Source organism: Ahaetulla prasina, chromosome 4 (assembly GCF_028640845.1).
Source record: "Ahaetulla prasina isolate Xishuangbanna chromosome 4, ASM2864084v1, whole genome shotgun sequence".
In the NCBI taxonomy this organism is placed as follows: domain Eukaryota; kingdom Metazoa; phylum Chordata; class Lepidosauria; order Squamata; family Colubridae; genus Ahaetulla; species Ahaetulla prasina.
In genome coordinates this window covers 3,702,501-3,715,029 of record NC_080542.1, presented here as the reverse complement: position 1 = coordinate 3,715,029, position 12,529 = coordinate 3,702,501, and the positions used below count along the sequence as shown (strand labels likewise).

The window sequence follows — 12,529 nt, the reverse complement described above, 5'->3', positions numbered from 1 at the left end:
CACTCCCTTTTTCTTCCTTCCTCTCCTCCCTCCCATTCTCCTTCCTTCTCTTTCTTTGCTCATCCCCTTTTCCTTCCTTCCTCTCCTCCCTATTCTTCTCTTTCTTTGCTCATTCCCTCTTTTCCTTCCTTCCTCTCCTCCCTCCTATTCTTCTCTTTCTTTGCTCATTCCCTTTTCCTTCCTTCCTCTATTCCTCCCTCCCCATTCTCCCCTCGTTCTTCCTTGTCTTTCTTCGCTCACTTCCTCTTTTCCTCCCTCCCCTGCTCCCCTTCTCCTTCCTTCCTTGTTTCCTTCCTCCCACCCTCTCATTACCATCCTATTTTTCTTTCCTTCCCTCCTTCCCTCCTCCCTCCCTTTATCCTTCCTTCCTGTTTGTTCCCCACCTCCTTCTTTCTATACGCCATCCATCTCTCCCATAAGGCACCTCAGGGAGGCTTACAGGCAGTTAAAAAAAAATAAAAACCACAGGAAAGCAGTTCAAAATTGAAAACCAGCCAAATTATATATATATATAACCAAAGACCTACATACACACACACACACACGTAGGTCTGGTTATTTGGGTTTTCTCCCGCGTAGAATTGGAAGTGTCTTGGTGACGTTTCGACAAAATCTCATTCGTCATCTTCAGGCTTCAGCTTCGTGCTCCCAGAAGCACGAAGCTGAAGCCTGAAGATGACGAATGAGACTTTGTCGAAACGTCGCCAAGACACTTCCAATTCTACGCGGGAGAAAACCCAAATAACCAAAGACATACATATACATATACATATATATATGCATGTATGTATATTAAAAAACCCAGCTGATTTAAAAGTTTCAAAACCGGGCAAAGCCTCTTAAAAGATTCTACCAAGATCTGACACCCGACTGCTTCTCGTAAGATCCGGAGGCGCTGCTCCCAAAGAGTAAAAATGGGATTTCCCAGGAAAAGAAGAAAGCGCCCAGCCAGACCATCCCTGAGACCAGACTACCAACGCCACCCCTGTTAGGAAGTCCGAACGGTGGGCACGTTTCTTCTGCTATCCCTCAGGGCTGCCCAAAGAAGACACACACACAACCCCCCAGGCTCTTACCTTCGTAGCCCGAATGGATGCGCTCGGCGATGAGCAGGCAGCAGGGCTGCCCCTCGGCACTGTTCGAGTCCCGCACCTTGGTCAGGTAAGGGGTGAGCCGGAAAGGGTAGTAGCACAGCTCCCGTCCTCCCGAGTGGGCTCCGCTGAGAAACAAACGCCTGCAATAAGACCAAAGGCCAAAGGAGACCAGGACGAGCGGCAGAGCAAGAGAGGGAGGGGGGGGGAGTGTTGTCCAGCCCCTCCGCCATCTTTCCTCCCACCTCCTGGGGGGGGGGGAGGGCTCTCCTCCATCCCCCACAGGGATCTCCCTCCCCCAGGGGGATTCTGGGAGATCTTTCTACGTCTTTTTCATCCAGTTAGCCGGACCGTGAACGAAGCGTTTTTAAAAGCCAGGCAGGGTTTTGGATGCAAGAGATGGAATGGGGGAGGGAGGAATTTTCGGCCTTAAAAGAGCCGAGTTCCAGTCCTGCCCCGGGACTGGACGCAACTCACCTGATGCGGCAGAAGACGGATTTCTCTTGGGTGTAATCCATGGCGGCTGCAGTTGGAGAAAAGGAGAAAGAAAATTGCGGCCGGCGGTCAACAGCCTTTGGCCTGAGGAATTGGAAAAAAAAATTTGAGGCTTTTTTTCTGAATTCCTCGCTCGGGCCTCCAGTCTTGTCCGACTCGCCGTTTTAAAGGCAAAAAGAGCTTCAAACATGCAAAGCAACTGAGGTTTTAAAACATTTTTTAAAAAACAACAACATTGCCTTCATTACCGATAGTCCTCGAATTATGACCATGATGGAGGGCAACATTTCTGCGGCTAATTAAGGCAGACTTTAAGTGGCTTTTGCCCTGTTTTATGACCTTTCTCGCTGCAGCTGTTAACGTTAGCAGGACAGGCCGTTAAGTGAAGCTGGTGGCTGAATTTGGATCACAAGACCATGGGGAATGCCCCAACGGTCGTGAAGTGTGAAAAACGGTCATAAAACACTTTTTTTCAATGCCGTTGTTAACTCTGCACGGTCGTTAAACGAAACTGTTGTTAAAGGGAGGACGACCTATTATTTTAATAAGTCAAAATATAGCTTCCTCCTATTTTTTCCTACAACAACCCTGTGTGGTAGGTTGGGCTAAAAGAGAGCGATTGGGCTAGCTGGCTTTCGTGCCTAAGGTGGTACTAGAACTCTCTGTCTCCTGGTGATTGGCCCATAGTCACCCAGCTGACTTATGCCTAAGGTGGTACTAGAACTCTCTGTCTCCTGGTGATTGGCCAAAAGTCACCTAGTTGCTTTTCATGCATAAGGCAGGACTAGAACTCACTGTCTCCTGGTGATTGGCCCAAAGTCACCCAGTCACCTTTCATGCTTAAGGTGGGACTAGAACTCTTTGTCTCCTGGTGATTGGCCAAAAGTCACCTAGTTGCTTTTCATGCATAAGGCAGGACTAGAACTCACTGTCTCCTGGTGATTGGCCCAAAGTCACCCAGTCACCTTTCATGCTTAAAGTGGGACTAGAATTCACTGTCTCCTGGTGATTGGCCCATAGTCACCCAGCTGACTTATGCCTAAGGTGGTACTAGAACTCTCTGTCTCCTGGTGATTGGCCAAAAGTCAACCAACTGGCTTTCGTGCCTAAGGTGGAACTAGAACTCACCATCTCCTGGTGATTGCCGAAAGTCAACCAAAAACACCTTTCATGGCTAATAATGGAACTAGAACTCCCAGTTTCTTCCTTCCTAACCTGGTGCCTTAACCACTAAGTCCAACTCTCCTAGAGGTCTTGGATACCATCAGTGGACAGGCCTGTCTCCATAGCAACGGTTCAAAGACGGGTGGACTTCACGAGCCTCCCCATGCCCCCCGTCACAAGCTCGAGAGCGATCGCCTACTTACTGGCAGAGGGGCAGGCGCCCCAGGAGGGCAGGTGGTACGGTGCTGTGGATCCGTAGAAGATGCTGACGTCTTGGGGGGCCAAAAACTCGGCAAACTTTGCCCCCTTGAAGACCTCTTTCTTGCAACGCAGAATGAAGGCCGCCTGGTCGGAGATGTAGAGGATTTTCCCCGTAGTAAAGGACACGGCGACTGTGAAGGTGTCCTATTTTTTTTTTGGCAAACCAGAAGAAAACAGGAAAGGGGGTTGAGGTATGGAAGACGCTCCCTAAAACGGGGGCCTCCAACCTTGGGTCAACTTTACGACTTGCGGACTTCAACTCCCAGAATTCCCCAGCCAACCACGTAGAGTATCTTTCTTCATAGATGGTGGGTATGCAAGTAAACGTAATATATCTTGACTTCAGCAAAGTGAAAAAAAAAACAGAGCTGGCTGGGGAATTCTGGATGTTGAAATCCACAAGTCTTAAATCAGGGTTCTCCAACCTGGGCCACTTTAAGTCCCGTGGACTTCAACTCCCAGAATTCCCCAGCCAGCCACGTAGGGTAACTAGCTGGACTGGCTTGATTTTAAAATTTTAATTTGCTTTTATGGGTTTTAAATTTTTGTAAATTTTTGTAGGGTGTTATTGTATTTTAAAAAATTTTGGCCAATTGAATAAGTTTTTTAAGGGATGTTCTTAATATTATATGTATTGTTCTCTTTGTATTTTATTTTGGCTGTGCACCGCCCTGAGTCCTTCGGGAGAAGGGCAGTATACAAATTAAATTATTATTATTATTATTATTATTATTATTATTATTATTATTATTATTATTATTATTATTATTATTATTATTATTATTATTATTATTATTATTTCTTCTTCATAGATGGTGGGTTTGCAGTAAGTGTAATATATCTTGACTTCAGCAAAGTGAAAAAAACAGAGCTGGCTGGGGAATTCTGGATGTTGAAGTCCACAAGTCTTAAATCAGGAGTCTCCGACCTTGGCCACTTTTTAAAGACAGGTGGACTTCAACTCCCAGAATTCCTCAGCCAGCCACGTACGGAAACTTTCTTAATAGATGGTGGGTATGCAGTTAAGCGTAATATATCGAGACTTCAGCAAAGTGAGCGGGGGGGGGGGGGGAAGAGCCAGCTGGGGAATTCTGGGAGTTGAAAGTCCACAATTCGTAATGTGACCAAGTCCGGAGACCCCTGCCCTAGAAGATAATTCTGGACCCAGAAACATAGGAGTGGGGCCTTCAGGTTGAACAGTTCCTGGCAGAGTCTTAAGGATGGTTGGGGAGGATGGGTCTGGAGTCCTGCATATTTAGAGGCCACGAAACCAGACCCATCAGCCTCAAACCCCATGTTTTTTAATTTTATATATTTTAAAGTTTTTAGGCCAATTTTATAATAAGTTTTTTAATTCGTATTTTAATTGTATATTGTACTGTTTTGTTTTTACCTTGGCTGTACACCGCCCTGAGTCCTTCGGGAGAAGGGCGGTATAAAAATTGAATAAATAATAATAATAATAATCTCAAGAGTTGCCCTCAAATCCTTCCATGTTGTGCCTGGGACGAACTGGGGGGGGGGGATATCTAGACTGACCCAACAGCATCCTCCCTCAGTTTTGGACCCACAACTTTCGTTGTGCCCACCAACACAAACTTTCATGAAAGATGATGGCGTGGTAGACGGAATATGGTCGGAATGAGCAATGCTGTTTAAAGAGAATTTAGATGATGTTTACGTCAGAGCAGGGGTCTCCAACCTTGGTCCCTTTAAGACTTGTGGACTTCAACTCCCAGAGTCCCTCAGCCAGCAAACCCAGAATTGAAGTCCACAAGTCTTAAAGTGACCAAGGTTGGAGACCCCTGCCTCAGAGGGTCCTTGACTTACGGCCAAAATGAGGACCAGAACTTCTAGTCACTAAGGGACATGTCGTGAAGTGAAGGATTCCCGATTGTACCCCCCCCTTTTTTTTTCTTCTTGCGATTGTTAAGGGAATCGCCACGGACGTTAAGGGAATCTGGCTTCCCCACCAACTTGGCTTGTCAAGGGGATCACGTTTTATGCAACCGTCATAAATAGGAATCACGTTTGCCCCGAGAGTCCGAATGTTTGTCCTCGCGCCACCACCCTGCAACGGGGGGTCGTGCTTTTCGGGACCGCTGCAAACTCATTGCAAACCGTCACTAAGCGAGGACTGCCTGTACTCGGGGAAGGAAAGCAAACTCACAAGGTTTTTGAGGGTGTATTCAGACGTGATCTTCTCCAGTTCCTCAATTGTGTAGGTGGATATATCCAGGCTGCAGGTCTGGCTGTCGTCAATGCTCCATTGCTGATAATAATCCTGGCTCGCTAAACGGCCGGGAAGAATAGGAAGAGTAGATCAGCGTGAGAATCTGGATTGATTAATTTGAATTTATAGGCCGCCCCATCTCGCTATCCGACCTTCGTCTGGGGCCTGGGTTCTGCAGCAGAGGGCAGCCTGGCCCTCCGTTTTCCCAGGAGAAAATAACCCATCCTCCATACTGGGGAGCCCCTTGGGATGCAGCCCGACGCAAGGCCCTCGTGGGGTGAGGTTGTGGCTCGTTCAGGAAAAGCTGACCGTTCCCCCTTGCAAGTCACTAGGCCGCTCCTCGGAGCCGTGTTTCTCAAGGAAGGCCACTTGGGAGATGGACAGACTTCCAAGTCCCAGAATTCCCCGGACAGAATGCTTTAAAATGGGTGGACTTCAACTCCCAGAATTCCCTGGTCACTTTGATTTAAGATGGGTGGACTTCGACTCCCAGAATTCTCCAAACAGCCTGGTTTAAGATGGGTAGACTTCAACTCCCAGAATTCCCTAGTCAGTTTGATTTAAGATGGGTGGACTTCAACTCCCAGAATTCCCTGGTCAGTTTGATTTAAGATGGGTGGACTTCGACTCCCAGAATTCTCCAAACAGCCTGGTTTAAGATGGGTGGACTTCAACTTCAACTCCCAGAATTCCTCCCACCTCCCAGAATTCTTCAGCCAGCCTGCTTTAAGGGGTGGATTTCAACTCCCAGAATTCCCCAGCCAGAATGCTTTAAGAAGTTTGAACTTCAACTCCCAGAATTCCCCAGCCAGCCTGCTTTAAGATGGGTGGACTTCAACTCCCAGAATTCCCCAGCCAGCCTGCTTTAAGAAGTTTGAACTTCAACTCCCAGAATTCCCCAGCCAGCCTGCTTTAAAATGGGTGGACTTCAACTCCCAGAATTCCTCCCACCTCCCAGAATTCCTCAGCCAGCCTGCTTTAAAATGGGTGGACTTCAACTCCCAGAATTCCCCAGCCAGCCTGCTTTAAGAAGATTGAACTTCAACTCCCAGAATTCCCCAGCCAGCCTGCTTTAAAATGGGTGGACTTCAACTCCCAGAATTCCCCAGCCAGAATGCTTTAAGAAGTATGAACTTCAACTCCCAGAATTCCTCAGCCAGCCTGCTTTAAAACAGTGTGGACTTCAACTCCCTGGGAATTCTGGGAACTGAAGTCCCGACATCGTACAGCAGCCCTGGTTGAAAACCAGACTTTGAAACTTTTTGCTCCTTGCAAGGAGAAAAATATCTATACACAAGGCATTCTTTCTAAAGCAGCCGGTCAAACCGTCGTTGCCCGCTGCGCCCGTCCGCGGCAAAGGACCCACCTTGGACCTGCTTCACGCAGGAGAGGGCATACTGGAGGGTGGCCAGCGTGCCCGACTTCCCCTTGCTGCGCTTCTCGGAGGGCAGACGGATCTTCATCTCTTTGAGGGCTTTCATCAGCTCCTTCTGCGTCTTCACGCGGGCCGACTGCTCACTGCTGCAAGGGGGGGGGGAGGCAAAGAAGGAGAAGATGGTCATCTACTACACCCCAACTAAGACGGTGATGTTTCTCTGTGTCACACAAACATCATCATCTTCATTTAACGACCCCATAATCCTTTGCAAGGTGGAGTCTGGGTAACTGAATGGAGCGGGAGTGTTTTACTGGCCGGAGGCCTTTCGTGCCGCCAATGAGGAGTTTTGTTCTGCAGATATATTCTCAGTGTGGCCCAGAGAGAGAGAAATATCGGCCTCTGCCTAGGATCGAACTCACAGCCTCCTGATTGTGAGGCGAGAGCTCTGCCTCTAGGCCATCGCACCACGGCTAAACCGAGGATTAGCTCTATTTTTGTCGTTAATTTTTTAATGTTAATATTTCTATCTTAATTGTCTATACTAAGGCACCAAAAGTCGCTTTGACACTTTATTGCTAAATGAACTAAAAACAAAAATAATAAATCTCGACCCAGTAGGTTTGCAGTAAGTATCCCTTTTGCTCTTTCCTTTCACGCTGCTGTGATACTATCTCGTCATTTAACATACAATCCTAAGAGTTGGATGGGACCCTAGAGGTCTTCTAGGCCATCCCTTCCCCGCTCAAGGCAGGAAGACACCCTTCTAATCCTGGTCAAAGGGTGGTCATGTCCTTTTGCCCATCCTTTCCCCAATTTCCTGTTATCTTTACAGTCTCCTATACCAGGGATTTAGGTAGCTATGGCCCCTATATGATCTCTGGGCTTCAACTCCCAGAATTCCTCAGCTGGCCACGCCGGCTCAGGAATTCTGGGAGCGGAAGTCCAACCGATCGTAAAGAGTCATAATTGTAAATATTCTTCTGTACTTCCTTGGTAAAATTCAGATTTCTTTGCTCTCTCCCCCCCTGCTAAACATTCCTGCCAGAACTGTCTGGCACACAGGTGTGTTCTGCACACCTGGGGAGGCCTCACCTGGCCGTCCCAGCTTACCTGCAGCCGCTGGTGGAGGGATTATCCTGCTCTGAGCTGGCACTCAAAAGGCTGTAGGCGATGGAGCTGCTGGGAGGGGACGGGCTCTGCGAATTGGAGCTGGGGAGAGATGGGGACAGGTTAAGTCCTCGACTTGCGGCAACTGGAAGCAAAACTTTCCGTTGCTAAGCAAGGCAGTTGTTTAAACGAGCCGTCACACACGTCTGTGCCTGATTTTACGGCTAATTATTTTGCCAGGGTCGTTAAGCAAGTCACGCAGTCGTTAAGTGAATCCGGATATCCTCCATTGACTTCGCTTGTCGGACGCAGGCTGGGAAAGTCGCGATCACCGGTCACGCGCAGGGACCGTTTGTTAAGTCGCCTTTTCCCAGCGCCGCCGTAACTTGAAACGGTGGCTAACCAAATCGTCAGAAGTTGAGGACTACCTGTACCATCCAATTCTGGGATGACCCTGTTGACCTTCTGATGGCCAAGGCTTTACAGGTAGTCCTCAAACTTACAACCCGTCACTGAGTGACCATTCAAGCTTACAACAGGCACTGGAAAAAAGTGACTTAACGACGTCCTCACACTTATGACCGTTGTGGCATTCCCCAGTCACGTGATTAAAATGCGGGCATGTTAAAATTCGTGGCGGTGTCCTGCGGTCACATGACCCCCCCCTCCCCCCCACATTTATGACATTCCCAGCCAGCTTCCATCAAGGGAGGAAGCTGGGTTCACTTAACGACCACACGATTCGCTTAATGACCTTCAGGATTCACTTAATGACCTCCGGAATTCACTTAACCACCGTGGCAAAAAAAAAAAACAACCAACCCAAGGCTGTAAAATCAGACACGACTCACTTCAGACCCGTCTTGCTTAGCGACGGGAATGCATTCCGGTCGTAAGCCGAGGACGGACTCGTCTCCCTACCTCTTGTTGCTCTCTGTGGTCTCCAGGAGAGCCGAATCCTTCCCGTTGCCGCTGCTGTGCGAACTGCTGTGCGAATCGCCGTGCGATTCATTGCCGCTGGAGCCGTTGCTGTTAACGTCCATATCGTCGGTGGCCTGGCCCTGGGCGTCACTCCCACGAGGCGTCCGTGTCCTGCGGGGGGCGCCAGAGCTGCCACTGGATTCACAACCGGCGCTCATGCCTGCTTGTGGAATATGTAGCCTTGGCTTCGGAAGAAATAACAGGGCGCTAAACGCTATAAATCCCGGGGGGGCAGCAAGAGAGAGAGGGGAGCTTCGCCGGTGAAATCGGAACCTCCTTCTTCGTAGGCGGAGTGTGCGCGTGGGGGGGGGGGCAAACGGCCTCACTCAGGGGCACTCATTTCGCACGGAAGGCCTACAAAAGGGAAGACGTAAAAAATAAATAAATAATAAATAAATCCACAAAGTGAGAATAAATCATATCAAAAAAAAAATATAAACTTTGTGCCGAAAGATCACCGCTTGGTGCCCTTTCCCCCTAACCGAATCCCCGACCAACGGGGGTGCCTTCCGTTGCCGAGGTCAAAGGTGAGCCCTATTAGAACCCCTCCATTTGCAATGCTGCTAAAACCTGGTCGCCATTTTGGGAAACTTTGAAGATGGGCGGACTTCAACTCCCAGCATCCCCTAGCCGGCACTGTACTTTTATGAAAACTTCCGTTTGCTTTTCTCCGTTCTTACTAAGCAAAATAAAACTCGTTTCCAAGGAGCTGATGATAAGATTCCAAACTCCAGGATCTCATCCCGTAATCCACCACCCCCAAGTTTAAAACTAACGGGCTGATCTCCGGTTTTGATCTAACGAAGAGTTTTCTTGCCTCTCCGCCTGATGCAAGGATTGCAAAGATACCGGCGGTCCTCCATTTATGACCGTCGATGGGACTGTAATTTTAGTCACTGAAGTGAGCGGTCAGGTGACTGGACTCCAATTTTGTGAGCATTATTACCCCGCTCGTTAGGCAAGTCGTGCGGTCGTTACGCGAATCGTGTGATGGTTAAGGAAATCCGGCTTCCTCGACTTACAACTATGACCGGGATTGGAATTTGGGTCGCTAACTGAGCCATCGTGTGCTCAGGCTCCAATTTTACAACCATTTTTATTGTGGACTGTGGTCTTTTAAGTGAATCACATGGCCGTTAAGCGAATCTGGCCTGCCCAGTTGATTTTGCTAGGTGATCTCCGACTTACAACCCCATTTTACGACCATGTTCCCGGCGGTCGTTAATCGTGTGATGGTTAAGGAAATCCGGCTTCCTCGACTTACAACTATGACCGGGATTGGAATTTGGGTCGCTAACTGAGCCATCGTGTGCTCAGGCTCCAATTTTACAACCATTTTTATTGTGGACTGTGGTCTTTTAAGTGAATCACATGGCCGTTAAGCGAATCTGGCCTGCCCAGTTGATTTTGCTAGGTGATCTCCGACTTACAACCCCATTTTACGACCATGTTCCCGGCGGTCGTTAAGCAAGCGGCGTGGTCGTTAAGCGAATTGTGTGGCCATTAAGTGAATCCACCCCCTCCCCAAATTGATTTTGCTCATTGGAGGGTAGCCAGGAAGGTTGGCTCGAGCCGACCGCAAAACTTCTGCAAACCATTAAAAATGGGAGCCAGTACACAAATTTGGGGAGGATTGGTGGTCGGTCATAACTCCGAGGACAGGGTCATAAGTCACTTTTCCCGAGTCGGTCAAAACTTTGAAACATTGTTAAAACAAAGTTGTAAGGGGCTGAGTTCAATCTACGTTCCTTCTTTGGGACTTAAGCCATGATTGTCAACAAGGAGAATGTGGAGTTGAATTCCCAGAATTCCCCAACCAGCTGAGCTCAGCTAGCTGGGGAATTCTGGGAGTTGAAGTCCCCGTATCTTTCAATTGCGGAAGCTGAATCAAACTTCCATTGCAAAACCACCGTCATTGGGAAAGGACTGTGAAGAATTACGAAACAAAAGCCGGTTTTTGAAGACAGACTCGCATCCAACCTAGTCATTAGCACTGCAAACAAGCCGGGCCCTCTTCCCAGCCAAAACACACAAACACACAAACACACTGCCAACTCACAAAGGAACTACCTTTTTCCTGCCTCTTTTGAAGCCACCAGCTGTCGAAACACCAGCAAATCTTTGCAAAAGCTGCCCGAAGCCCGCAAAAAAAGGGGCCGTTAAAACCATCCTCCTCCCACCCACTCCGGCGTTCCCAAGCTGTCCCGCAGCTGGGGAGCATGGGCCCTGTAGTACCAGCGTCCCGAAGGGCACCGGGCCGGGAGGAAAAAAAAAAATTAAAAACACCACGCCTAGCGATACGTGTAGGCGGTCACAGCCGTCAACTCGCAGCCAAGCTACAAAGAGGTTACATCGAGCCCTTCGTACTTTTTTTTTTTTCTCTTTTCTTCAGAACAGGAAATTCTATAAAAGGCAGCCCGGTTGAAAGAAACCATTTTGTATTTTTACAACAACCCACAACCACAACAAGAAGAAGAAGTTGTGTTTTGGGGTGCTGGGCCACCCTCCCCCCCCCAAAATGTGGGGGATTCCAAGAACCAAAGGCTCGATTTGAAAGCTTGCGCCTTGCCTCTCTGATTCGATCGCAAGGAGTTACGAGGAGTTACGATCAATAAAAAAACTTTGCCAACTGGGCAAAGGGTTTTTTTCGGGGAGAAGAGGGAAAAGGGTTTTTTTTCGGGGGTTGGGGGGGTTGGGGGGGTGTCAGCCCCACCCCTCTATGGGAAAAGTGAGCCAGACTCCCTTTCTCAGCAAACTTTTCAGAAAGGTGGACTTCAAACTCCCAGAATCCTCTTGGTGGGGATCTGCCTGGGGGATCCTGGGAATGGAAGTCCATCCTCCCTCTTCAAAGTGACCCAGATTGGAAATTTAACAAAAAAAAAACCCTACTTTAAGAGGCAGGCTTTGATGGGGGGAGGGGGGAGGGGAAAACTCATCCAGAGACACCCCAAAATACCCCTCAGATCGACTCCCCCCCCCCCCAGTCACACCAGCCTTGCCCTTACATAGAATCCTACGGCACAAAGAGTCCTTCGAGGTCGTCTAGTCCACCCCTTGCCCCAAGGCAGGACAAAAAAGCGGGTCCAAAACCAGCACCCCATTTCCTACCCACCCACCCACCCCAACTCCTTCCCACGCCAGGCTCGCCCTTCCATAGAATCCTAGGGCAGGAAGGGCCCTTCGAGGTCATCTAGTCCACCCCACCACCCTTTGCACCAAGGCAGGGCAAATAAGCCAGTCCAAAACCAACACCCCCGTTTCCTTCTCTCCCTCTCCCCCACCCCCGGTCCTTCCCATGCCAATCTCACCCTTCCACGGAATCCTAGGGCAGGAAGGACCCTTCGAGGTCATCTAGTCCACCCCACCACCCCAAGGCAGGACCAAGTAAGGCGGTCCAAAACCAACACCCGTTTCCCCCGCAAAACAATCCTTCCCAAGCCAATCTCACCCTTCTACAAAATCCTAGGGCAGGAAGGGCCCTTCGAGGTCATCTAGTCCACCCCGCCCGCCCCTTGGACCCAAGGCAGGACCAAATAAAACCAACACCCCGTTTCCTCCTCCCCACCCCCCCCACCCCCCGCAAAACAATCCTTCCCAAGCCAATCTCGCCCTTCTATAAAAATCCTGGAGCAGGAAGGGTTCTTCGAGGTCTTCTAGTCCACCCCCATCCAGCCCTGGCCTCAAATAAGCAAGAGTTCAAAACCAACCAACCCAATAGATATCAGATTAAGAAATTTCAGATTGCCTTTGAATGAAGGACAGTTGTTTTTGATTTTAATGGAAGAAGTCAGGTTATGTGAGAGAGAAGGATTATAAATT

At 49.0% G+C, this 12,529-nt stretch overlaps 1 protein-coding gene across 3 annotated transcripts in view; it reads right to left on the bottom strand.

Moving 5' to 3' along the window:
* Positions 1–12,529, bottom strand: part of PER1 (period circadian regulator 1) — a 32,311-nt gene that overhangs the window by 17,420 nt on the left and 2,362 nt on the right. For 2 of the 3 annotated variants that reach the window (XM_058179651.1, XM_058179652.1), the window contains exons 2-8: positions 8,651–9,064; positions 7,733–7,831; positions 6,611–6,765; positions 5,182–5,303; positions 2,954–3,155; positions 1,569–1,614; positions 1,077–1,219 (exon numbers count right to left, since the gene is read on the bottom strand). In XM_058179651.1, the coding sequence (XP_058035634.1) occupies positions 1,077–1,219; positions 1,569–1,614; positions 2,954–3,155; positions 5,182–5,303; positions 6,611–6,765; positions 7,733–7,831; positions 8,651–8,868 (985 nt within the window). In that variant the 5' untranslated portion in view covers positions 8,869–9,064. Of the gene's footprint in view, positions 1–1,076; positions 1,220–1,568; positions 1,671–2,953; positions 3,156–5,181; positions 5,304–6,610; positions 6,766–7,732; positions 7,832–8,650; positions 9,065–12,529 lie in introns of those variants that run through there. The other variant, XM_058179653.1, reaches the window with a different exon arrangement.